The following is a 25,835-nucleotide window of genomic DNA, read 5'->3' as shown; positions in this document are numbered from 1 at the left end:
ATTTGCTCCCTGGACTTGACCTCACGCATTTTTTTATATCTCTTTATTTAGACACAAACATGAACACAATAAAAGATCATAATATTGTCATGTACATGTTATAAAACATGTGAGTTATGATGAACCAAAAAATAAACATAAAGAACTAGGCAACTATAGAGCACAAACCAATTACTACTCCTCTGCACAATGACTGCTTCTTCATTTGTAATAAGCCCTCCAGATGCACTCGTAGTGTTCTGCTTTATCTTGAAGAGCAATCCTCATCCCTTTTTAGGCTGTGTAAAATAACATGTACTGTTAACAGAAGGAGAAGAAATAATCAGACTTTTTTTATGCAGATAAACACAGTCATACCCACATAAAAATGTCTGATTATTGCCCCCGCAAAAGATTCAAAAGAGAAATTTCAAAAGTCCATACATTCAGGTTAATCAAAATTCAAAGATTCAAAAGAGAAATGTCCAATAATTCATACATTAATGTCCAACACTTATTTTAGCTGGTTCAGGCCCTCGTTAAGATTATGAAATTGTCTTGGACTGCAGCTATGTATGGGGAGGACAGTTTTCAAAGTGACTTAGATGGATAAATTGTGTTTTACCTGCAAAAATGGCTCTACTGAAAACTGCCTGGCTAATATGGGTTTAAAATTACACATATAAAACAATCGGGTGGGCTCCCACATGTAAGTAGGCTCCTAATTTTAAGCGATTTCTCGAGCAAATGTACTTTGCATATCTTCCTTAGGACTTTGTCAGCTTTAACACTCGTAGGTAAGCAGATTTTAAAACATGCTTGCGTGAGGGACATTCCCAGTTTTTCCAGTCAGTCCACTAGTTTGCCCATTCAATCTCAAGGTCATCCAGACCCTCTGGCTCTTCATCCTACATGTCCCCCAGTTGACCCAGACCTCTCCCCTTGTCATGTTAAGCCTAAAACATGGAGGCTGATATTCAGAAGCCATTTAGACGGATAATTGAAAAGTTATCCATCTAAATGGCAAAGCGGTAATATTGGAAGTCGTGTGCGGCTAGAATTTAACCTCATAATTAGGGGGCAGCCCGTGGGTGGGCAGGAAGCATTTTGGGGCGGACCAGAGTAAGCCACTTAACTTTTGTGGCTAACTCTGGTCGCGCCTAGGGCTGTCCTAAAGTTAACCAAGTATACTTAATCTGGCTAACTTTAAGATAGCCAGAGATATTCAACATTGTGGCTGAGCCGCTGAATATCCCCATTAAATTAGCCGGATAGCTATATCTGGCCAATTTAACTAGCCGCTCTGTGACTGAATATCTGCCCCGTGATCTCCTCAGAATTACTCATCAGGAGCAGCAGTAAATATATGCAATTAACAAGTCACTGTACATGGCGGCCTCCTGGTTTTAAAATATGGCTTTACGAGCATAACTGTTAGCCGTGCCTCGTAAGTGATACAGCCTGTAAAATAGCTTGTACTGCCCAGGTGCTATTTAGTGTAAAGGGGAGTTACTTTAGTACAAGATTTTTACTGTATTGAAATAAGGCTTTAAAAGTTTATTACAATAGAAAATTATTGAAAAGATCATTAAAGCTGAACTATTTCACAAGCCCATGAATATTGTCATGAATGTCATCAGTTGAGATTGTATGGTGTCAGTGCTATCGTATACATTAATTGCCCATCTTTTTCCCTTTAACGTTAATAGGATTTTTTCTGTGAGTTTAGTGAACAGTCACCTTGTGTTCTTTCAAGATCTTTATTGCAGGTAAGTCAGATCTTTTGAGCCTTATTCAATAAAGATTTTTTTTCCATAGACTCAGGTATCCTTTCACTCTCTTCTTGCTCCTATCATATGAATATTTGTGAAGGACTCTCCTGTTCTAAGTTTGTGCTGTAAGTGCCAGCATAAATTAAGCTTCAAGTCTCCATCCAGCAGAGCAGAGGTGCACTAGATGTAGTCAGAAAGGCATACCAAAGAGGGGCAGTCTGCATTTTTCATGTAGGGTTAGGGTTGGAAATCAGGTTCTCACACTAAACACAACAGCAAAAACACAATATTTGAAAATGAATGTAGCCTTCTTTGTAAGTGATAATCAGTTTTCATTTACAGTGCTAATCCTAGAAATAAAGGTCAGCAGGTTTTTGGCGATAACTTTTTATTGGAAAGCTAATGTAGTTGTGACTTGCATTCAAGATGAAGGGAATACAACTTTCAAAAGCTAGTCAAAAATAAATTTAGTCCAATAAAAAGATATCACCTATGAGTTTTGCTGACCTCTTATGCCTGTGTATCTGACATGGCAACCAGATCGCTTTATTCAGTAACGGGCAAATTTTAAAATGCACGCGCGCACAAATACGGGGAGATACGCACGTGGCCGGGCCCTGCGCGCACCGAGTGCGTTTTCGAAAGAGCCTGGCCAGGTGTGTATCTCTTGATATGCTCGGAAGTGCCAGGCCAGCCAAAAGGGGCAGGTTGGGGGCTGGGGCTGGCCTGGACAGCGGCCATTAGGCTCTGTCCTGGAGAAGTGTGTGCCAGTAGCCAGCCGGCGCACATAACTTACTTCTGCTCGAAGGAGCAGATAAGTTTAAAAAAAAAAAAAATTAGGTAGGTAGGGGGTTAGGGAGGAGAGGGGGAAAGGTAGGAAGGTTAGGTAGAGGTATAGGGAAGTTCCCTCCCAGTCTTCTCCTTAATTGCAACTGGGAAAAGCCTACCTGGGTCGCCGCGCATATTTTTGTAAAATACCCCTCCTTGCACGCGGGAGACGAAGCCCACCTGCACATGCGTGCACAGATTATAAAATTGGAGTGCTTGTGTGCGCGGATATCATATTTATGTTATAAAATTGACCCCTAAGTGTCTTAAAGAGAAACTGTGATATTCTTCCTTTTAAATGGTAGAGGTAAAGGCATCAAAGACTGACACCAATGACTGAATACCAATAACCAGAGAAGAATTTTTGCAGCCTGTTAGTTAGGCTTTGGGTATCTGAATAGTTAAAGGCAGAAACACAAGGGATTTCAAATCGGAGGGCCTTATTTGTGAAGATGTGGTGCTAATAAGCACAATGTGATATGTTTAAGACTACAAGATTATTAACTGTGTCTGTAATAATTAGACTGATCTGGGTGTTATGAGGAGATGATGGGTTTTTTCTTCTTCTTTTAAGACTACTTTTCTGGTGGATAACAAGAAGGTATTTGGGACACACTTAATGCAGGACATGGTGAAAGACGCGTTAAGATCTTTTGTTAGTCCTCCTGTATTATCTCCTAAGTAAGTTTTGTAAATTGTATGTAATAAGAAATCTGGCTTGTTCAGTTCAGCTAAGACTCCAGCTGTTCTCAGTATGTATGTTTTCTTACAGATGTTGCCTATATAATAATCACCAGGCTAAGGACTACATTGATTCCTTTGTGACCCACTGTGTTCGGGTAAGCAGCAAAATGGTTCAGTTAGGATCCTGTTTTGCTCAATAACATTTGGTCCCCATTTATTGAAAAATCAACTTTTAGGTTGCAGATTGCATATAGTTCTTTTTGGGGTTTTTTTGAAAATCATTTTTATTCAGCAAGACACAACACTGCCATAATCAGAATTTTTATACTCATTTGGCATATGAGTTTAATTACGTAACATTTAGGAAAACAAGTATAATAAGCGACATTCTGTTTAGCTTTTTTTTTTTTTCTAGTTCCAGAGCACTTCTTATAGCAAAATTCCCAGCTTTACACCTTTCTCGCGCCCCCAGAAAGTATTCCCCAACAGGGTCATTTATCAAATCACGTTATGGCATTACGTGTTTTCGCATGCGAAAAACACTTAATGCATGTGAAACGCCTTAACGCATACGCTAAATGCCATAATGCATGACACAATGTAAATTTTTAAAAGGGGAGGGATTGCGGAGGAGTCCGGGCCTGGATTTCTGAAAAAGTAGGCTGGCTTCACGTTTTGCGAAGCCATAACACACGATATTGCAAAGTTTTAACGCCGAAAATAACTACACCTTTTTCAATTGTGTTAAGTTGTGCGATATCGTGCGTTAGGCCCATAATGCAATTTGTGATTTTTTCTCAAATTCTGTTTTGGGCATTTTTAGGCTGGGAGAGAGAGAGAGCCTTTGGGGGTGGCATCATAGTAAGCAGCTATTTGTGCTACTATAGGAGGCCCACCTAGCAACTCAAGGTGAGGTTTAGATAGGAGCGTAGGGGTTAGGGATCACTTTTACATGCAGAGTGAGATGTACGAACAGAAACAGTGCACTCTTGTGAAGTTTTGATGTCCTTTGGAGTGAAGAAACTCACACAAAGATGAGATTTGTACAATGTTCTCTCAACCTAGCTTGATGTTACCCAAGTAGAGAGTCTGTCAAGCTAGATTGAGAGAACATTGCACAAATCTCATCTTTGTGTGAGTTTCCTCACTCCAAAGAACCTCACATCTTCACAAAAATGTACCGTTCTGTTCGTACATCTCACTCTGCATGTAAAATTGGCCCCCTAATCCCTACATTACAACCTAAACCTCACCTTGAGTTACTAGGTGGGCCTCCTATAGAGATTTATAGATCTATAAATCTATAGATAGATCTATAAATCTATAGAGATTTAGCTAGCTACTACAAGGGCCTTGTAGATTGTCTATCGCTCGCTCTGTCCCCCACCCCAGTGGTGAAATGAGCACTTTGCAGGTAGGAAACATACAATTGTGTAGGTTTTACCGCAAAGTGCGAAAGGTTAACGCATTAGGAAATTACCATAAAATTCCCCTATTTCTACCGCATACGATATTTACAGCAATTTAATAAATCTAGGCCCAAGTTTGGAAACTGAAAAGGTCTAATGTTTCCCCAATAAGCTAGCAACACACCAAGTTTGGTTGAGCTAGGTTCAGGCCTTCAAAACTTTTAAAGGGTGCGCACATACAGAAACCACAATTTACACAGACAGTATAATCTGATAAACCTCTTTGTACCGAACAGAAGCTAAAAGTCATATTCATTGGTGAATTCCTAGTAGCATGTAAAAACACTAATTTAATAACAGCACTGAGAAAAAGGGGGAAAAATGGACTTTAAAAATAGTATCCTTTGAGAAGAATAAAACTAAAGCATTTGAACTTGGAACTGTTTTAAATCAGATCATAAATTGAATAAGACTGAAGCTTTGAACATATAGGATAACTTAGATGCAGTTTAAAAAAAAAGAGAGTCACTTAACTGGGCAAAAGTACAGATTTTATATATTTAGAATTAATTGTACCCAAAGATTAAAAAATATATTTTCTTAACACATCACCATTGCTGAAAAAGATTGTGAAAACTCTGATTAGTTGAAATGGTTTTCGTTTTTCTATTTCAGATACGAATATCATGATTTAAAATCATTTTTTTCCCCAAATTATTGTATCGAATTCAGATGCTTCCATTAAAAGTTAAGAGATGATCTATGAAACTTAAATAGAGGGTTATGAAATACACATGGAAGGGTACTGAGTAGAGGAGAAAAGGCCTTTTGTTGGGCAGCTTTAAAATATACAGTATTGCTAATCTTTGAAGACATGCTAGGGATTGGTGATGAACTCTGAGTGTAATTTTCAGACAGCTCACGAAATGCTAAGTACAAAGTACTTAGCCTGAAGTTTTAAAGCGGACTTATACACATAGGTCCACTTTGAAATTTTGCAGGTTGTCCCAGTACACGCGTACAGGAAGTTACCCCTGCTCCAGAGCAGATGTAACTTTTAAATGTTTAGGCATATTTATGTGCATAGGTTTGAAAATCAAAAATATGTACACATGCTTGCCCGCTCTAACTCCATCCCCTAGAATGCTTATGTAATGGAAGCATATATTTACTTCCCTTCCACCCCCCACATAATTTTCAAAAGAATTTAAGTTTATAAAACCCATATATGCTAACCTGTCATAGAATTAGAACTAATTCCATTCTCTTTAAAGCTGAAATTTGTGTTCCATTCTAGAATTAACCAACTTCCATTATAGTTTAAAAAATAAAAAAGTGTTAATTTAGTCCCATTTGCTAGGCCTGGAAAGTGAGACAATGCAGGTTGAGCTTACTTGTCCATTGTTGTGGAATGCTGACTCTTTGGGATAATGAAGCTTTTGTGCCTGGAATACAAAAAAAAGTAGCTTAATAAAGGTTTAGAAATAATCTCTGACATGTTAAGTACAGAAAGATTCATGATTCGGTTTCCAGTGTCCCAAGCATAAGTATGACCTATCTGTAAGCCAGAAGCTATTTAAATTCTATTTTACTAAATGATTAAACAGCTCTGCCAATATCCCAGTTTGATTCCATGTACTAGTTTTGGTATTGGGTGTATCTTTGTCTCACTGAATAAAAATGTACGTTATTTAATAACCTGGCAATGAGACCGGTCCCAGAAGATTATTTTAGAGAGGATTAAAGCCTGCTTTGCTCAGATCAAAAACTGGTTAGTATCAATTGGAATTCTTCATAAAGTAATTATGCATCCAAAACAGGCTTTTTATTATATTATTTTTAAAGTAGTGAATGCAAATATATATTAGATGCAGTATATTGGGAAACACAAAACTATTATAATAGTTTTGCTAAAGAAAATAGGCTTTTAAAACTGGCATAATTTGTGCTTAAAGACCTGTTGCACTAAGTTTTTTTTTCCCCCATGCACATGGAATGGGAGAAAGGCTTTAGTGAATCAGACTTCTAGTGTTTTAAACGTTCATCTGAAGATGGAACATTAATTCATTGGTTATGGTCATTCAGAGAAGGTTCTAAATTCTGGAATAATATGGCTTATTGAGGCAGAGTAGCCACATCTGATAAACTGTTCATACTGATGCACTGAATGAGAAATGTCTATATTTATTCTGGAATAAGGCTCTTAATTGCACATTATTGCACTTTAATTAAGTGGTTAGATAAAGACCCGCCAGACTTAATATTGTGGAAGTAAAAAAAAAAAAAAGTTGTATTTTATCCTTATGAAATGAATGACTATCAAAAAGTTGGAAGGTAATTTATTGGAAAATTTTGAGATGTGACCAATTTATAGTAATTTCTACCTCAAGATAAAAAGTCTAGAGTACTAATATCACTGGAGAAAATATTATAAATGGTTAACATGTAGGTGTATATTTTCCTTTTCTGACAGATACAAAGTGGTTTGGGGAGAGGGTGTTTATTAAGTTTTTTAAATCTTTATAACTAGGATTTCTTGGAACTTATCTATGTTTAAGATTTAATAGTATGGAAAAATCCATGAGCTGCTATGATGGTAATTAATAAGCAATAGTAGCTTGTGTTTTATCTAATGTTTGGGTACTTGGCAGGTACTTGTGACCTGGATTGGCCACTGTTGGAAACAGGATACTGGGCTTGATGGACCCTTGGTCTGACCCAGTTTGGCATATCTTAACTTATGTTTACTATATAACTCTGATTCTTTCTTGTGATAATTATTCATGTGCTATAGTGTGCAATCAAGCTTAATTTTTCCTGTGTGTTAAAACGAAAAACTAATTTAAAAAAATTAAAATAAGTAATTGTGCTTTACTTTGGGAAAGGAAAAAAGCTCTGTCTTATGTAATACAAGTGAGACATTTGTGCTAATCTTAGAATTTACACTTATAGCTAATTAGTTGTGGGCACACAGAAGATTTGCATGAATGGCGTGAATGAGTCAAAGTTTGTGGTATTTATTAGACAGAGTCATTTAAACAGCACAAAGCCAAACGAAACGTATGCTTTAAAGGGAACTAAATAAAATGTATATCAAATAAGCCACTAGTGAACTATCGTGACTCATTTGACTTCCAAGTAAACTTGATGTGGTCTGCAGCATATTAAACTTCTTATTCATTAATAGTTCTCCCCTTGTTATTGTAGTTGTAAATGAAATATTACAGATGAGCAAAGTTCTCTGTCAACAAGCAAGCATGAGTCAGCCATAACATTAGGGTAAGGACCTATGTTTCAGCTTTTATTTTATTTTTCCTGGGAATTTCAGTGTTACAACAAAAAAAAAAAAAATCAATTGAGATTTCACTTTCCACAGATTTTTGTTTTGTTATAACATTGACATTTCCAGGAAAAAATAAAATAAAAACTGAAAATGAAGTTCCCTATATGTGGGTGATGTCATCCAATGGCACCGATATGGGCCTATCTCTCAGAGCTCATTTAGTCTTATAAAGCATATGAGAGAGTGTCCCATGTGTATACTGCCATGTGAGCCCCTTCATATAAGCTGCTACACAGACATGCTCCCAGTTTCTCTCTTCAGTTTTGTTTTTGGCCTACCTTTCTTCCTTGTAACTTTTCTCTCTTGCCAGCTCCTTGGCAGCCCCTCAACAGAACTTAAAAAAAAAAAAAAAAAGGTTAGGAATGGAGAAATCCAAAGTCAGTAAGCCTACAGTCAGCAGTTTCAAGGCCTGTGTCTACAAACACCAGATGTCTCTTACAGATATTCATTCTTTCTGCTTCCACTGTCTGTGCCCAGATCATGATGCTTCCAGACTTTACAGTTGTGGTTAAATGACCCCGAGGGCACAGCAGTATTGTACCTGCAAGATAAAGGCTTTGTGGAATGTGCCTGCGATTAAGAGCCCAAAGCCTTGGTGGAGCACCCAGACTTAGATGTTGAATTCTTTGTGCCACAAAAAGTTGAAATGAGATGCAGTCTCCCATCCTTTATCTCACAGGTGAGGGAAGGTTCCTCCCCTGCCCCCCCCCCCCCCCAAAAAAACACATGGCACCCATTCCAAGATGTACCACAGGTCGGGTTGAGCAAGATGCCGAAGACCATGGCACCAGATGAAGTACTGAAGAGTAGCTAAGCAGCAAGATCGATCTATGGCAGCTTCCATTAACAGTGAAGAAGCCAAAGCTGTCAGTGCAGGGTTACACCAGATTGGACCCATCCTCAATTCTGGGACAGGAGAAAACTCACGTTCTTTCATTCCAAAACGCAATCTGCTACCTTAGGGGTAGATTTTAAAACTTAGCCCCCCCCCCCCCCCCCACCCACCGATTTTATAACATGTATACGCCGGCATGCACATGTTATAAAATCCGTTGGCCGCGTGCACATGTGTGTTAGCATGTGTGGGCGAATTTTTGCAAAGTTCACACGGTGACGCAATCGGACCTTCCCCAGTTCCTTCCCAGTCCGCTCCAGTTAAGGAGCGGACGGGGGGAGAACTTCCCTAACCCCCTGCCTAACCTTCCTTCCTTTTCTCCTCTCCTCCCCACCCCCTAAACCTAGCCTACCTTGCTTGATTTTTTTTATTTTATTACTTGCTGCTCCTTGATTTTTACGTGCATGGCCTATTTAAAATTCGGCTGTTAGCGAGGTGTATAATGAGACCCTTGATCTCATCAGAGCAGAGTGCTTCAACATTAAAGACAAGTACCTGCCTTCTATGGTAGATAGAACTTTGATGCAGAGAGTGGTTCTAGCTGGCACTGGTCAGCAGAACTTATACATGCTGTCGGCATGGAGAGTGTCTATTCTTGCTACCTAAAGAGGACATGACTTCATCAAGCTTCTCAACTATTAGTGTCCATTGAGCCCAATAAATTGGGAAGGACAGTTGTCAAAGGCTAGTGGATTGTATCGCACACTGCTTTGTGCTGTCTGGCTTACAGATTACAGACTCCCTTAAAGTTAATCAAGTGATAGCCATGACAAATTCCATGGCTCATCTCATTGTCATTTCCTTTAAAGATATGTACAAAACTGATATTTGGTCATCAGTTCATATGCTTATGGCCCACTACTATGTTATGCAGGTCATAGCGCGGAAACCTTATTTCACTTTTTGATATTTTTCAAAGGGGTTATGATAGTGGAAAAAAAATTTTTGGTGCTGCTTGATCAGTTGATCATGATCTTTTAATCAGACTTATGGAAATTGATATAGCCAGTATTGTCCATAAATAGTTTACATCATATTTAAAGTCATCATTAGAAAGGGGTATAAAAATGCTGAGTCTCCTTTATTTGATCTTAAACAGGAGTTCCACAGGGATCGGTGTTATCCGCCTCCCTTTTCAATGTGTATCTAGCCCCTATTTGTAACATATTCTCGAGCCTTAAAGTTAATATTCAATATAATGATATTCAATTTTATTTATAAATTGATAGGTCAGTAGATGATGCATTTGAAAGAATCAAGTTTATAATAACTTATTTAAACTAATGGTTGATGACAAATTATCTAACCTTGAATATGAAGAAAGAAGAAATTCTGTATCTTGCAAGGATTCCAGAGATAAATCTCCTGTCCAGTTTGTTCATTATTGGAGTTGTTATTCCTATATAAAGTCAAGTACGTAATTTGGGTGTTCTAATGCAGTGGTTCTCAACCTTTTTCCCATCGTGACACACCTAACAGACCACACTCACATGTGTGACACACTGCTCATTACAGTTTACGGCGGAAATAAAAAATAAAGGTCCAGTATTATTTTTATTGTTAAGAATGACACAAGGAAAAGATACATATTCTGTCTGAACAGAAATTGCATAAATAGTAAACATCCCACACCAAAACAGCACCAATTTCCAGCATTTAACAGTAACCACCTTACCTAAGAAAAGGCAACACTAAAAAATATTACACTAGGCCTTAAGACACCAATACATCTCCTATTAGGAAAATGGACCAAGTCAGGCTGCTATAGAGCCCTACACAGAAACTACACACCAGCAGAAAACCTCACCTTAGTCACATGTGCTGACCCTCACCTAACAAAGAATAAAGAGACCAAAACGCATAACTAGAAGCATGCAGACAAAAATTGAATTGGAAACCGCAACAAGCCAGAGTCTCTGTATGCAATGCAACAAAGGAAAAAAAGAAACATCACCCATCCTTATAAAATAAATCAAGAAATATAAAATCAGTAGCAGTAAAACCATACTAACAAAAAGAACAGATTATTTCAAAACAGCGGATGAATGGAATATCCAATAATTAAAAACTCATAAAAAAATTTCTAGATACCAATAAAATATTTCAAAATAGCAGACACAAAAACCCAGTAATGAAAAATAATAAGGATACAAAAAATGTTTTACTCTGCATACCTGGGAACGTTTGATTTCCAGGTGCCCTGAGATTGTTTTGAATTAGCAGGAAGAGGGGTGGCTTGCTTGGAACTTTCTCCTCTCTCTCACACTGGCTCACAATCGCTCACATATACACATTCTTTTTTGCTCTCACTTATATAGGCTCTTAATTACACATTTACACACATGCTGTCTATCTTTTCAGGCTTACACACACAGGCTTTCAATCACACACATGCTATCCTTTTCTCTCACACACAGACTCTCATTCACATGCTTACAAACATGCTCTCTCTTTCTCTCATTTACACACAGGCTCTCAATCACATACTCGCATGCTCTCTCACCTAAACCAGCTCTCAATCACACACATACTCTCTTTCACATGTACAGGCTCTCAATCATTCACATACATGCTATCTCACTCACACACACACAGGATCTCAAACACACATGCTTGCTCATTCACTCACTCTCCCTCCCTCGAACTAGCGGCAGCAGCAGCCTCCTCCACTTCTAACCCTAAAGGCAGCAGCAACTTACTTCATTTTCAGCCCTCGCGGAGCAAGGAGTCCCATCGGCCGCGGGGGTTGACGACGTTTTTTGTTTTTCTCTGAGCCGCGCTGCTCATTCCTCCGGCTGCGCCTCTCTTTTCTTCAGGCCGACGCTGCCTGCACTAGCATGGTCTCTTCTTCCCACGTTCGCACCTGCTGATCACCTCTTCCGGGGAGCGGGAAGAAGAGATCATGCTGGTGCTGCTGACTCCAGCTCTCCTGCTGCGTTCCACCCGGGCTTTCAGCTTTTTAAGCCCAGGTGGAGGACCTATCTTGCTCAGGTAGGGGGAGCAGCTGGGTCAGCAGGGGACCGGGAAGTGTGGCGACACACCTGCGTGTGCTTGGTGACACACCGGTTGAGAACCACTGTTCTAATGGACACCTCACTATCGTTACGTCCTCCTATAGATTGACTTGTACGCAATGCATTTTATAAACTTCACTTAGTTCGCAGGATTTGTCCTTATATTGAGGTAAATGATCTAAAAACTAGTCATTCTCTAATTATGGCACCTCTTGATTATTGTAACATCTTATTTTTGGGCTTGCCTCAAATAACATTAAAAGCATTACAATATTTTCAAAATTTGGTGGCGAGAATTATTTCTGGAACTCCTATACATCAACATATTTTGCCAATTGTAAAACAATTTCATTGAATTCTTTTGGAGAATCAAATTTAGGGTTTTATTGTTTTTAAGAGAATTAATGTTCTCATGTCCTCTAATTTTAATGCTGATTTAAAATTATATCAGCCTACAAGATTTCTTCCGTCAGCATCTCAATTACTATAAGAGGTTCCATCAGTTACATTTATAAGGTTAGATGAGTCACATGAGCATCTTTTTATGATTCAGGGTCCTTTAATCTGGAACTCTTTACCTTTAGAGATAGAGAGAAATTTCTCTCCTTAGTTTTAGAAAGTTGATTAAAACCCATTTGTTTAATCAGGCATACAGTAATAATGTAACTTTTTTTCAGGTTGTCTCAGATAACAATCAGAAGGGTATATAATATTAGGAGGAAATTGATATATTAACATCTGATATATTAAAGTGCAATTTTGATTTGTTAATCATCTTTAGCTTTCTCAGGGTTCCTAAGATATCAGCAAAAAATATGACTAATGCAGATAGAAGCATCAAGATCTCAAGTAATGGATATATTAGGCATTATAAGCAGCTAAGAACGAATTTTGACTTTTATTGGTTTGATTTTATGATGTGTTGTGATTTAAATGCTCAGTCAGTGTATGTATTTTTATTGTGAACCACTTAAAAATCTAGATAAATGGCACATAGTATTTATTTATTAGTTATTAAAATAATTATCTAGACAACATTTCCCAAAGGGACAGTAACTTTGGACAAGCAATTCTGCACATTCTTTTCACCTTATCATTCATGTTCTACTGCTGGGTTGGGGATGCCTTTTGACTAGTTGCTCCATAATGCAATACTCAGCTTTGGACTCCTCTCACATTATGGGTAATTCATGCCTGTTTGTTGACAGAGAAAGCAAATTTGCTTATCTGTTATCAGTGTTCTCTGTAGAAATCATGAAGAATCAGCCATACTTAATATCTCCTCCCACCTGCCTCCTTTAAGAGTCTACTACTTCACTAAAGCTTAATTTGTGGAAGAGCCTGAGGGGCTCATGAGGCAGCATAAATACATGGGAACTATCGGTGCATGCTCAGTAAAACATTTACTGAGCTCTGAGTGCTGGATCTTTATTGGTGCCATCAGATAATGTCACTCACGCCTTATGGCTGATTCATCCTGCTGCCTGCAGAGACCCTGTTTACAGGTAAGCAGACATGCTTTACTTTATAAAGTTGTCTTCAATATATTCAGTTCTAACTGTTATTAAACGTTTTGCCTGTCAGCCCTTTTGCAGCCTTATTCAGATCCATGGGCACAACCGGGCTCGACAGAGAGATAAACTTGGTCATATTCTTGAGGAATTTGCCACGCTGCAGGATGAGGTAATGTACTCCCAGCAGAGAAATCCAAACTTCAGTCCTTAATAGATTATACTATTAGCTATTTGTCTATCCAAAAAGATAGTCCATTAAACCATTGCAGTAAAAAAAGCATTCATCAAACTGTCACACAAACTAAAATGCAAATAACCATTGGTAGATATACGGGAAGATGTTACTTCTAGTTTTAATTGTAATGTTATTAGTTTATATGTATTTAGTTATTTAAAATGCTTTGCTTTTAGATCCTATATAAAGTCTAGTTTTTGTGCCTACCCAAGATCAGTCCAGACAAGTGGGTTTATACATCCCTACTAGCAGAAGGAGGCAGAGAATGAAAACATTTTAGGCACTTCTACATAACAGAGTGCCACCTGCAGTCCTTCAGTGTTTCTTTGTCTCCAACAGATGGTAGAGTTGCTAGAGGTGAAAAGAAAAGAAAAAGGAGGAAGATTATGGCTCCCTGAGGTGTTAGGTTCCTTCATGGGCCATCCCTCGGGTAGAGTAGGATGAGCAAGGGGCATGGTGATCCCTGTTATAGCTTGACCCTTGTTGGGGGTGAAAGCCCGGAGGTCCGGGGTCCCTGTCACCCTCTGGGTCCCTGTCACCCTCAGCGATCAGCCTCCATCCAGAATTTTATTTTATTTCCCTTCCTTGTCTGTGTTGATGCTGGTGTGTGTGCTCCTTTAAAAAAAAAAAAAAGCAGCGGTAGGAGCAGAGGCTGAGGCAGCAATTGAGTGGCTATGTTTTCATTGCCGGGAGGCAAGTAAGGGTGAGCGGGACTGGATTTGTGTCATCCAACAGGGCTGGTAATTTTTAAGCTTCGGACAGCACCGCTGGTCATTTGCTGCAGCAGGGGCTATTTTTAGGCCCTATCGTACAGCCATACTGCTTCCCGCTCAGCATGGGAAAAATTTGTCGTGGCTGTGGCTCGAAATGGGCGCATCCGACGGCGTTTTGCTGGGAATGTGTCTCCAGAAGGGTTGGGATCTTCGCGGGATCCCCGGGGGGGGGGGGGGGGGCAGACGGAGCATGAGGTTGGCTGGGCTGGTTCTGGAGAACCTGGTGGTGGGGGGGTGGAGGAGCCAGTGACCATTTTGACTGCATGTGGTGGGAGTCTGGCTACTGCTCTAGAGTCTTGGGACTCCCCTCCCACAATGTTTCCCACTGAGCAGTGTCCTGCTGGTGGCAGGGAAGGGGAAGATGTTCAGGGGGATGTGGATCAGGACCCCTCTTCGGATCTGGAAGCATTTTTGACAGATTTTGTATTGCTTCTCCATAAGGCCTGTTTGGTCAAGAAGGAAGCAAGAGCCAAGAGGCCCTTACCCAGGAAGACCCAGGTGGCTAAGAAGCCTAGGGATGAGAAGCAGGCCGGATTGGGAGGGATCCTGTGGCTCCTGGGGCTTGGACGATCTGCTGTGGAGGGGGACACGGATGAGACGGATGATCCCGATAAGCTGCAGGACAGTCCAGTGGATCTGGACAAGGACCCTGGTAGCACTTTGATGAATCTGATGAAGGATTTGGATGAATTTCCGATCCTTGGGTGGTCAAACTGTTCCGCAGGGAGGAACTGGGTCCGCTAATTCCCCAGGTGTTGGATGAGTTGGGGATTAAGGTCATGCAGGAAGATTCAGACAATGATGGGGTAAACCCAGTACTGGAGGGGCTGCGGAGACCCCCTAAGGCTTTTCCGTTGCCTAAGAAGGTGAAGAAGTTGATGTAATGGTAGTCTCTCAAAGTGGGCATAAAGGTAGCCAGAGCTATGGCTAAGTTATATCCCTTGCCGGAGCAGACCTTGGAGTCATGGAAGATTCCCAAGGTGGATGCGGCGGTATCTGCGGTGACCAATAAGACGACCATCCTGGTGGTTGGCTCAGCCGCTCTGAAAGATGTCCAGGATCGGAAGCTGGAGGTGCTGCTGACCCTGTTTGAGGTTTCACCTTAGAGCCTTCGTGTAGCGGTATGCAGAAGCTTGATGCAGAGTGCCTGCTTGTGCTGGATACAGAAGGCACACGAGAAGCAGTTGGGGATAACTGTTGAGGCTGCTAAGGCTTCCCACTTGGAAGCGGGAGTGGCCTATGTGGTGGATGCCCTGTATGACATGATCCGGACTTCTGCTAGGAATATGTTCTTGGCGATTGTGGTGCAGAGACGTTTGTGGCTACGGAATTGGTCAGCGGATCTGTGGTCTAAAGCCTAGCTGTCTAACCTCCCCTTCAAGGGCAAGCTGCTGTTCGGAGAGGATCTGGAGCAGCTAATGAAGCAGTTGCGGGAGTCGAAGGGTAATAAGTTGCCTGAGGACAAGAAAACATATAAGAAGTCTCTTCCCTCACGAGCTCAGTTCAGAGAGGCTAGGAGGTTTCATGCTAGCAGGAGCCCTTTGCCTGTGGCGCAAAAACAGAACTCAGGCAGGCAGCAGTCCTTTTGAGCCCAACATAGACCTCCGTGGGACGGTGGTCCCCAGGGGGGTGGCAGAAGTAAGATTGGCCAATGAAGGCAAACTGGTCCTCTCCTCTCCAGAGGCTATTGAAGGGAGGCTGTCCCTCTTTTACGAGGAGTGGACCCAGGATCACGTCAGATCAGTCCTGGAGGTGATAAGAGATGGCTACCCCTTAGAATTTTCTCATCAGCTCATGGATGTCTTTGTAATCTTCTACTGCATTTCCCGGTCCAAGTGGAAGGTGTTGCAGGATACTTTGCAATGGCTGCAGCTCCTGCGCACCATTGTTCCGGTGACCCCTTAGGAGAGGGGGCAGGAATGGTACTCCGTGTATTTTGTGGTGCCCTAGAAGGAGGGGACTTTTCGGCCCATTCTCGATCTACAGAAGGTCAGTGCTGCCCTCAGGGTGCCACATTTTCAGATGGAGACACTGCGCACGGTGATAGTGGCAGTCGCAAAGGAGAGTTTCTGGTGTTGGACTTTGATGGAGGTCTATCTCCATATCCCCATTTGGGCCGAACACCGGAGGTTCCTGAAGCTCATAGTTATGGGGGAACATTTCCAATTTTGGGCCTTTCCCTTTGGGTCAGCGACAGTGCAGTGGACTTTCACAAAAGTAATAGTGGTAGTTGCAGCAGCGCTCAGGAAGGATGGTATCCTGGTGCACCCATACCTGGATGATTGGCTAGTATGGGCGAAGACAGAAGTGGAGTGTGGCGGGCCCTACAGCTTCTGGATTCATTGGGTTGGGTGACGAATCTGGCGAAGAGTCATTTGGAGCCTGCCCAGTCATTGGAATATCTGGGGTGCGCTTTGACATCCAGATAGGGAAGGTTTTTCTGACCAAGGAGAGACTAGTGAAGTTTCCGAATCGGGCCCTTCGTCTGTTGCGACTTTCGGTTCCCAGAGTCTGGGATTATTTTCAGGTCCTGGGTTCCATGGCTTCTATGCTGGAATTGGTCCCATGGGCCTTTACTCACATGCCTCCTCTGCAGAGGGCTCTGTTATCCTATTGGAATCCAATTTCAGAGGAATTTCAGCTTCCTTTACCACTTCTGGAGGATGCCAGGTTCAGTCTTTTGTGGTGGCTGTCTCAGCACAGTCTGGAGAAAGGGATGGATCTGGACGTGCCCGACTGGGCAGTGGTGACCATGGATGCCAGCCTCACAGGTTAGGAGGCGATTTGTCAAGGGATGTTGTCCCAGGGTCAGTGGTCGCCAGAAGAGGTGTTCTGGTCCATCAATAGTTTGGAAACCAGAGCAGTTCGCAAGGCCTTGCTGGCGTATCTCCCACTAATTCAAGGGAAGTCGGTGCGAGTGTTCTCGGACAATGCGACGACAGTGGCGTATATCAATTGTCAGAGCAGAGCGAAGAGTCGTCTGGTGGAGCTGGAGGCACAAGAGCTGTTTAGGCGGAGAACCATCTGGCAGGAATAGCTGCGTTCTATGTGGCCGGAGTGGACAACATGCAGATGGATTATCTCAGCAGACAACGTCTGGATCCGGGGAAAATGGGAGTTGTCGGTGGAGGCCTTCACCTTGGTTCAGGCCAGGTGGGACAGGCCAGTGTTTGACCTCATGGGACTCCAAGAAATACGAAGACGGTTCAGTTTTTCTGTTGTAGGAGGGAGGTCGGTTCGGAGGGCATAGATACTCTCGCCCAGCCATGGCCAACAAATCTGTTACTGTATGTGTTTCCCCCGTGGCCTCTCATAGGTTCGGTGCTGCAGCGCATCGACCTTCATCCAGACAGGGTGATTCTGGTGGTGTCCGAGCAGCCGTGTCAGCCGTGGTTTACGGATATGATTTGTCTGGCAGTAGACGGTCCTGTTCTCTTGGTCCGTCTTCCAGAGTTGTTGCGGCAGGGACCCATATTTTCAGACTGGGTGGATCGCTTTAGTCTAGCAGCTTGGTTTTGGAGAAGCAATGGCTCCGCTTGAAGGGCTCCTCAGAGCCTGTGATTATGACTTTGCTTCAGGTGCAGAGGCTTTCCACGTCGTTGGCTTATGACTGCTTATGGAGGGTGTTTGAATCGTGGTGCTTGCAGAACAAGGTGCAACCTTTAAAGGTGGACATTCCGCAGGTGTTGGCCTTTTTTCAAAGTTACTTGGCTAAGAGACTGACCTATAATTCCCTTAGGGTCCCTTTGAGATAGGGTTCAGGGAAGATCGTTGGCATCTCATCCTCAAGGGGACAAAGCATCTGCGTCCTCTGGTCCGTAAGATTTGTCCAGCCTGAAACCTTAGGGGCCGATGAAATTATATGTGCTGAAAATGGCCATTTTCATTACTGGCTGACAGGCAGGTTATGAAAACTGACACAGAGTTTACCGGCATCGGTCTTCATAACTCGGCAGTCTGCCGAGTTATTTTATTTTTTTTACTTTAAAAAAGAAGTACAGAAAAGTAGTTTTTTCTGCTTTTCTGTATTTCTTTTCAATGCGCTCAGCTATTAACGCCTTCTCCAGGGAGGCGTTAATATCTGAGCGATAAATGTGCGACTGAGATGCACATTTATCTTTTTGCGTTCGGAGTGAATGAGTAATGGACTCATTCACATGCATTTGCATGTGATGAGCGCTATCTCATTCACTCCGTGTCAGACGCGTGTTAAATAGGCACTAATCCCCCTATTGCATTAGGGGGGTGGATTAGTGCCTATTTAACCCACGTCCGCAGCGGGTTAAACAGTGTGCTCGGCTGAGCGTACTGTATTGCATCAGCCCCTTAATTTGGTTCTTCGGATGCTGTATAGTCCATCTTTTGAGCCAATTAGAAGGGCTTCCTTAAAGGATTTAACCCTGAAGGCGGTGTTCCTGGTGGCTACTGTTTAGCTAGAAGGATTTCTGAGCTGTAAGCATTGTCATGTAGGGACCCTTTCCTATGCTTTTTGGAGGATGGGGTGTCATTGCGTACAATTAAGTCATTTTTGCCTAAGGTGGTTTCCTTTTTTCATCTTAACCAGACAGTCGAGCTTCCGGCTTTTCTGAATTTGTCTCCAGATGCTCCTATAGCACGGGAGCTTCACTTATTGGATGTGCGGCAAATTCTGTTGCGATATCTTAAGCTGCAAATGCCTTTTGGAAATCGGATCATCTGTAGTGGAGCCAGGAAGGGGCATGATTGCAAGATGGTTTAAAGAGGCGATAACTTCGGCTTACATCTGTAAGGGCCGGTGGGTGCCTTAGGAGTTGAGAGCGCATTCCACTAGAGCGCAAGCAACCTCTTGGATGGAGTGTCAGCTGATTTCTCCGCAGGAGATTTGTCGGGCGATGATGTGGTCTTCCCTTCACACTTTTACCAAACATTATCGCTTAGATGTGCGGGCGCCAGAGGAGGCGTCTTTTGGGGAAAATGGGTTGTGTGCGGGACTTTCAAGTTCCCGCCCAGCATAGAGGGGCTTGGGTACATCCCACTTGTCTGGACTGATCTGGGATTTGCACAGGAAAGGAAAATCGGTTCTTACCTGCTAATTTTTGTTCCTGTAGTACCACAGATCAGTCCAGAGATCTGTCCCCTTCTTTCGAAAGACTTCCTTGTTTCTGGATGTTACTGTGATAGTATGGAACATATTCAGATTTATGGGAAGTGTACATAGTTTAATATGTTCTTGGTTTTGAGACAAGGGGGCCTAGTTTTAGAGTGTTCTAACTTTGGGTCTCTGCTCGCCCACAGTTTATTGGGGTTTGTTAATTTAGACATCTTGGCTTGGGTACAGGTCAATACTGAGGGACCTCAGGTGGCACTTTCTGTTATGTAGCAGTGCCTGAAAAGTTTTCATTCTCTCCTCTCCTCTCCAGTGGGAGCACTGAGAGGAGAGGATCACCTTGCTGGTGGCTGAAAGGAATCAGTAAGTTTTGCTTGAGAATTTTTTTAATTTTTTTAAAGTATTGGGGCGAGGTAAACTATTGGGGTATATTATTTAGAGTGTGTGTGTGTGTGTGTTTGTGCTTTTAATAGTCAGTAAGGCAGCGAATAAACAGAAGTTAGAGCCTCCATCTGCTGCTAGGGATGCATAAACCCACTTGCCTGTGCTGATTTGTGGTACTACAGGAACGAAAATTAGCAGGTAAGAACCAATTTTCCTTTATTAGGAATGTGCTTTTTTTCCCAGTATCAAGTATGGGTATGATCTATAACAGAAACTGATTCACCAAGTTGGTTTTCATTTTGATGTGCAAAGATGACTGAACACAACCAACGACCCCCTTGCACACCAGTACATTTGACTAATCTTATTTCCTGTTCAGATTTTTTAGGTTCTTACTGAATTGTGGGCCTAGCAATACTAGAATATAATAAGAACCTGACAAAAAAAGAATCTGAATCATCCAGTTAATGCTATTGTGTGCCTAACTTTTTTGAGGATGTGTTTTTCTGTATCTCAGTCTAACATTATGGAATAAAACATTGAGAAAAATATATTCCTCTTCAGCCAGCCAGACCAGTCTAGATGCATTGTTTCAAAACCAGCAGATGGAAACAGAGACTCAGGCTTGCTGAAGTCACCCTATATAGACTTTGGTGTACCTTAGCCTTCCAGTATTTTCTGCCTGCAGCAGATGGCAGGCAAGCATCCCATGCTGCGAGGTGAGGCCTGGTTAACCTGGATGAAGAAGATAGAAATTTTGGTGGACAGCTCCAGAGGTGAAAGTCTAGTACTCCTTTCCTCGGTTGAGCACAGCCAATGGACTAGGGAGCTTCCAATTATTAGAGCAGGGTCACTGGAATTACCTCTCTTCCTCCTTCCCTCTCCCATTTTTTTCTCTCTTCATCCTTTAAAAAAAAAAAAAAAGGTCTACACAAAGCTTCCCTTGCTATATTTTCCTCTTTCCTCCTGAGCCTTTTAGCTGTGCCTGATTTCTGCTTGTTAAAGCTGTTTTAAAAAAAAGGGAAAGAAAAAGCAAAATGGAAAAGAACAGTTTGCTGTCTGAGGGTGAGTTGTAGTGGGAGGGGGGGGGGGCTGTGGTGGTCTTGGCAGTGTGGTAAGGGACACAGGCTGATGCAGGAGTGGTAGGGAAGCACTTGGTGGTGTCTTTGTGAGTGTGGGAAGCACACTTTAGTTTACAGTGTGTATGGATTCACTCTCCGGTACTGAGAGGGGGAAGCCTCTGTATGTCTTGTGAGGAGAAGAGGAAGTGAGGGCACCACGCAGAGTTGTCTGGCCCGGGGGGGGGGAGAGCAATGTTATTTATTTATTTATTTGCAGAGATGTCTGCGGGCCATTACTGCCAGTGTGCGTATTGCCATTTATTTATTTATTTAGCATTTTTCTATACCGACCTTCATGGTTGAATACCATATCAGATCGGTTTACATCGAACAGGATAGGTAACTGTAACAGATGGAACAACTTTTTTTTATAATCAGAAGAAACAAAAGTTACATTTAACAAGGACTGTAAACTTGGAAGCTTAAACAGCTGGAAGGAAGGGCCCGAGGTGGGCATTAAATTAAAATTAGGAACAAGAGAGTCATAGCCATGGCAGGTACAGAGGCCATATTGGAACAGCGAGAAGTAGAGGAAAATTTTCTTACTTGCTAATTTTTGTTTCTGGAATACCATAGATCAGTCCAGACAAGTGTGTTTTGCATCCCTACCAGCAGATGGAGGCAGAGAATAAAAACTTTTCAGGCATTGCTACTTAACCGAGAGTGTCACTTACAGTCCTTCAGTATTGACCTGTACCCAAGCCACAATGACTACTTCCCAAACTCCAAGGATTTTTCCCTTTAGAGTGAGCTGAGTATAAGTTGGAACACTCAACAAAACTTGAACCCTCAACGTAGGATAATAAAAAAAACTTCCAGTCTCAAAATAGCTTAAACTATGTACTATCTTCAAATTCTGCAGCACTGGGGGTACTCTGCCTTGCGCAACGGAGACAGATGTGTGAGAGTTGAGCTTCTTCTCCTGGGAACGTTCCTCTTCGCCCCATATCACTAAAAACCAGCATTGAGACTAGAAATTCACTTTTAGTGATTACTGAGAGCACTAAGATGGCTACGAAGCGCAAAACTGCGGATTCGAAACATTTCGGCTTCAGTAAACAGCCGACAGAAATTATGCAAGCAGAGAGCGTGCAGGCCACAGAGCCCGATGATGATGCAGCCAGTGGGGAGGAGGCCCTCACCTCCGTACCGGAGCCTCAGTCGAAGGATCTCCCTAGCAGAGAAGAAATGAGAAGCTGGTTCCTAGAGCTACGATCCGACCTTAAGCAGCACAAATCGGACTTGCTGGCATCGATAGCTGACATAAGAGAGGACTTAGAGGCTATGGGAACTTGGGTCGATTGAGTTCGATAACAGAGTGGATGGTCAAGCGGCAAATATGGTGGCGCTTACTTCGCAATGTCAGCAATTACAACAAGAAAACCAAACCTTTGCTGAGAAGCTTGAGGACCTCAAGAACCGGTCCTGCCGCTGTAATCTAAGGATTCGAGGTGTCCCGGAATCGGATAACTATAAAGATATGCTACCAAGGTGACAATTATAATTTGAACTCCTCGGGCCCTACGAGGTGCGCAAATTCACTACAGATGGACATTCCCGTTTGGCCTCTGTTTTTCTAATCAAGGCATCTCATACCGTGTAAAGACACTGCCCGAAGCTGCTGAAGCTTTTAAAAGTGCGGGGTTACCTGTTGACTTTGCTATTCCGACACATCCGGCCCCACTACCCAAGAGAGATCATAATCCAAGATGGCAGCAGGTGGCGAATGGGCGACACAGACTACGCCGCCAGTCAGAAGATCCAAACTCCAACCTCTCTGATCAGGGTTGAACTCTTATTAGTCTTTTCTATTCCAGACTTTCTCACATTTACCTTGCCTAGTAAAGTATTGTTATGTTGTTGGGTGACTATAGGCCCGGGGCACTGATTTTAAGGGCCTTGACCTTACCTGTATATTGCGCTAAATTTACTTGAGTTTTCTGGTTCTGATTATTATACATAAGGGACTTAGTCGCTTAAACTGATATGCTGGTTATAAGCGGCTACAAGGAGGGGGGCGATGAGGGACGGACCAGGGTGATACATACTAGCTCCACGTCTGGCTCTTTTGCACGTGGCAACTCCCATGGCCGGGAGGATCTACTGCGAAGGTGGAGCAGACATTTGGGAGATTAAGGGAAGTGTTGGGTGGGGTCACCAAGCATCAACACAGTTTATCTTTACTCTTATACCTCATATAAATTGGATATTATCAAGGATGGGGATGGGATACTTGGAAATAGACCTAACACAATCATTATCACTGAATGTAAAGGGTCTCAATTCCTATAGGAAGCGTTAACTTATGTTTCAAAAATTGCAGCATCACCGAGTTGCAATAGCATTCTTACAGGAAACACACTTGCGAAAATGATATGAGGGATTGCTTAAACATAGAGATTACCCTTCACAATTTTTTGCTTCCACCACAGTGAGGTTACGCTACATGGGCGTGGCTATATTAATATCCTCTAACTGTGTGCATGAAGTGGTGCACCAGTATGCTGATACCACGGGTTTCTTGTTGATCCTCACTATCAGGGTTGTGAAGGAGGTGTTAACTTTGGTCAATGTTTATTTTCCTAATACTAACCAAGGTTTATTCATTCAAGAATTGGAGAAGATACTTTCTCAACAAGCTAATGGGTTAATAATTGTGGGAGGTGACTTTAATCTTACACTGAAGCCCAATCTGGATAATTCTGGAATGACTCCACCTATGTTAGGGGAAACCAGGAGAAAATTGTTAGCTCTGTCTGGTAATTGGGGTCTTGTAGACATACGGTGACAGAGGCACCCACTGTCTTGCCAGTATACCTTTTATTCTAATGCCCATAGCACATACTCACGTATAGATTTCTTTTTGGTGGATAAACTGATACAAAATAAGGTAGAATGGGTGGATCTCTAGACAATAACATGGTCAGACCATGTCCCCATGTCTCTTTGGCTGAAACCGAGGGTGGCACACGTTATTGGTGCCTGAATGAAAGCTTGCTGGACAATACCGTCTTTGCTACTAGTATTGAAAAACTGTTACTGGAATATTTTCAACTCTAGAACACCTCAGTCTCCACCACCGCCATTATTTGGGAGTGCTCTAAAGCATTTATCAGGAGTCACTTTATCTCCTGAGCAATTTATTGCAAGAAACTAAACGAACAGAAGCTGCAGTTTACAATTGAGATGCAAACTTTAACCCAAAAACATATGAATAACCAATCCGAGGGGATATTTAATCAACTAGGTGCTGTCTGTAGGGAATTACAGGCAATTAATAATGAACAAATTGCCTACAAGCTCACCTTGACTAAGCAATGCTTTTTTTTTTAAGAAGGAAGCAAGTCGGGCCGCTTCCTAGCGAGATGCCTGAAAACAATGCAATTACAAAATGCGATAGCCAAACTAAAAGATCCACAAGGGAATATGCTGACTCAGTCCGCAGATATCTGCTGAGGCTTCATTGATTTCTATACCACATTGTATAGCACCACTGAATGCATACCCTTGTCTGACATAGATCAGTATTTAAATTCAGTAACATTACAAACACTTACTACTGAACAGCAACAGTTGTTAGATAACCCCCATTTTTTCCGCCAAAGTACTTCAAGCAATAAAAAAGTTAAAAAGCGGAAAGTCTCCAGGCCTTGACGGATTATCTAGTAAATACTACAAAAAATTTTCCCACATTTTGGTTGCCCCACTGATGGCAGTATTTAATTTCACGAGAAGTTGGCTGCTTAGGGCCCCATTCAAACACAGCGGGGATCACAGTTATTGCCAAACCAGGGAAGGACCCCACACTATGTGGATCCTATCACCTGATCTCCCTAATAAATTTAGATCTCAAAATCATGACAAGAATATTAGCTGAGTGACTTAATAACCTTCTACCTGCATTAGCACACCGTGATCAAGCAGGTTTCATGCCCAGTAGGTTGGCATCCGACAATATACGCAGAATCATAGATTTAATACGGTGGGTACGTAAAGAAGCAATACCGTGCGTTTTACTGTCGGTTGATGCCGAGAAGGTGTTCGACATGGTGCACTGGTCCTTTCTATTCCAGACCCTAGCCAAGATGGGGTTTTGGAGACAATTCTTGACCTGAGTGCAGCAACTATATGAGACCCCAAAAGCGCAAGTAAAAGTAAATGGAGGTTACGGAGAAAGTTTTCCAGTAGAGTTGGCAATGCAAAGATTCAAAAAAGCAAAGTTGCATGCCTCATATCCACCGGGCAAAGACAACCGGTGTTTAGATGACTTTGGCAGGAAGATGTTTCAAAACTCAATGTTGAATGCTCGCATTATGCACCATCAATTCTATATGGTACAACACTTATATGAGTGCATACAAGCCACGAAAGGTATGCTTTCCTCAACAGCGGATCAAGTACCAATCGTGATATGGAGGAGTGTTCTCGACACCTTCTGCGATCGATGTATGAGGCATTTGAAACATCTTCTAGGGCGTCTGCAACAGCCATCGCAGCTCGTAGGATGGCATGGTTACGCTCTAGTACGATACGAGAGGATTTACACGAGAAGCTGACGAACCTCCCATGTACAGGAGACAACCTGTTCGGAGAACAGTTTCAAGAAACAGTTGGAAAATTAGAGGAGGAAGCTTTAGCAGTCCAATCCTTAATGTCACAATCTCACTACTCGACCACGCGTCGTTATGTGGAATCTACACGTAGACAATCCTATAACTGTAGGCCTTACAGGTCTTATCAATCCTTTTGTACACAGACGTAACCATCTTACCAGCGTCCTCCGCCACAACAAAACAAC

General features: G+C 42.1%; 1 protein-coding gene across 5 annotated transcripts in view; it reads left to right on the top strand.

Moving 5' to 3' along the window:
* NAA35 (N(alpha)-acetyltransferase 35, NatC auxiliary subunit) overlaps nucleotides 1-25,835 on the top strand; it is a 257,112-nt gene that overhangs the window by 128,553 nt on the left and 102,724 nt on the right. For all 5 annotated transcript variants that reach the window (XR_003858821.1, XM_029617219.1, XM_029617227.1 and 2 more), the window contains 4 exons: nucleotides 1,689-1,748; nucleotides 3,154-3,260; nucleotides 3,352-3,418; nucleotides 13,509-13,607. Coding sequence is in view for 4 of the 5 variants with exons in the window: in XM_029617219.1 (XP_029473079.1) it covers nucleotides 1,689-1,748; nucleotides 3,154-3,260; nucleotides 3,352-3,418; nucleotides 13,509-13,607 (333 nt within the window). In the remaining variant the exon portion in view is untranslated. The remainder of the gene's footprint in view (nucleotides 1-1,688; nucleotides 1,749-3,153; nucleotides 3,261-3,351; nucleotides 3,419-13,508; nucleotides 13,608-25,835) is intronic.

The sequence above is a fragment of the Rhinatrema bivittatum genome, chromosome 1, assembly GCF_901001135.1.
Source record: "Rhinatrema bivittatum chromosome 1, aRhiBiv1.1, whole genome shotgun sequence".
Taxonomy (NCBI): domain Eukaryota; kingdom Metazoa; phylum Chordata; class Amphibia; order Gymnophiona; family Rhinatrematidae; genus Rhinatrema; species Rhinatrema bivittatum.
Note: the sequence above shows the minus strand (reverse complement) of the source record. Positions and strands in the feature narration are given on the sequence as shown.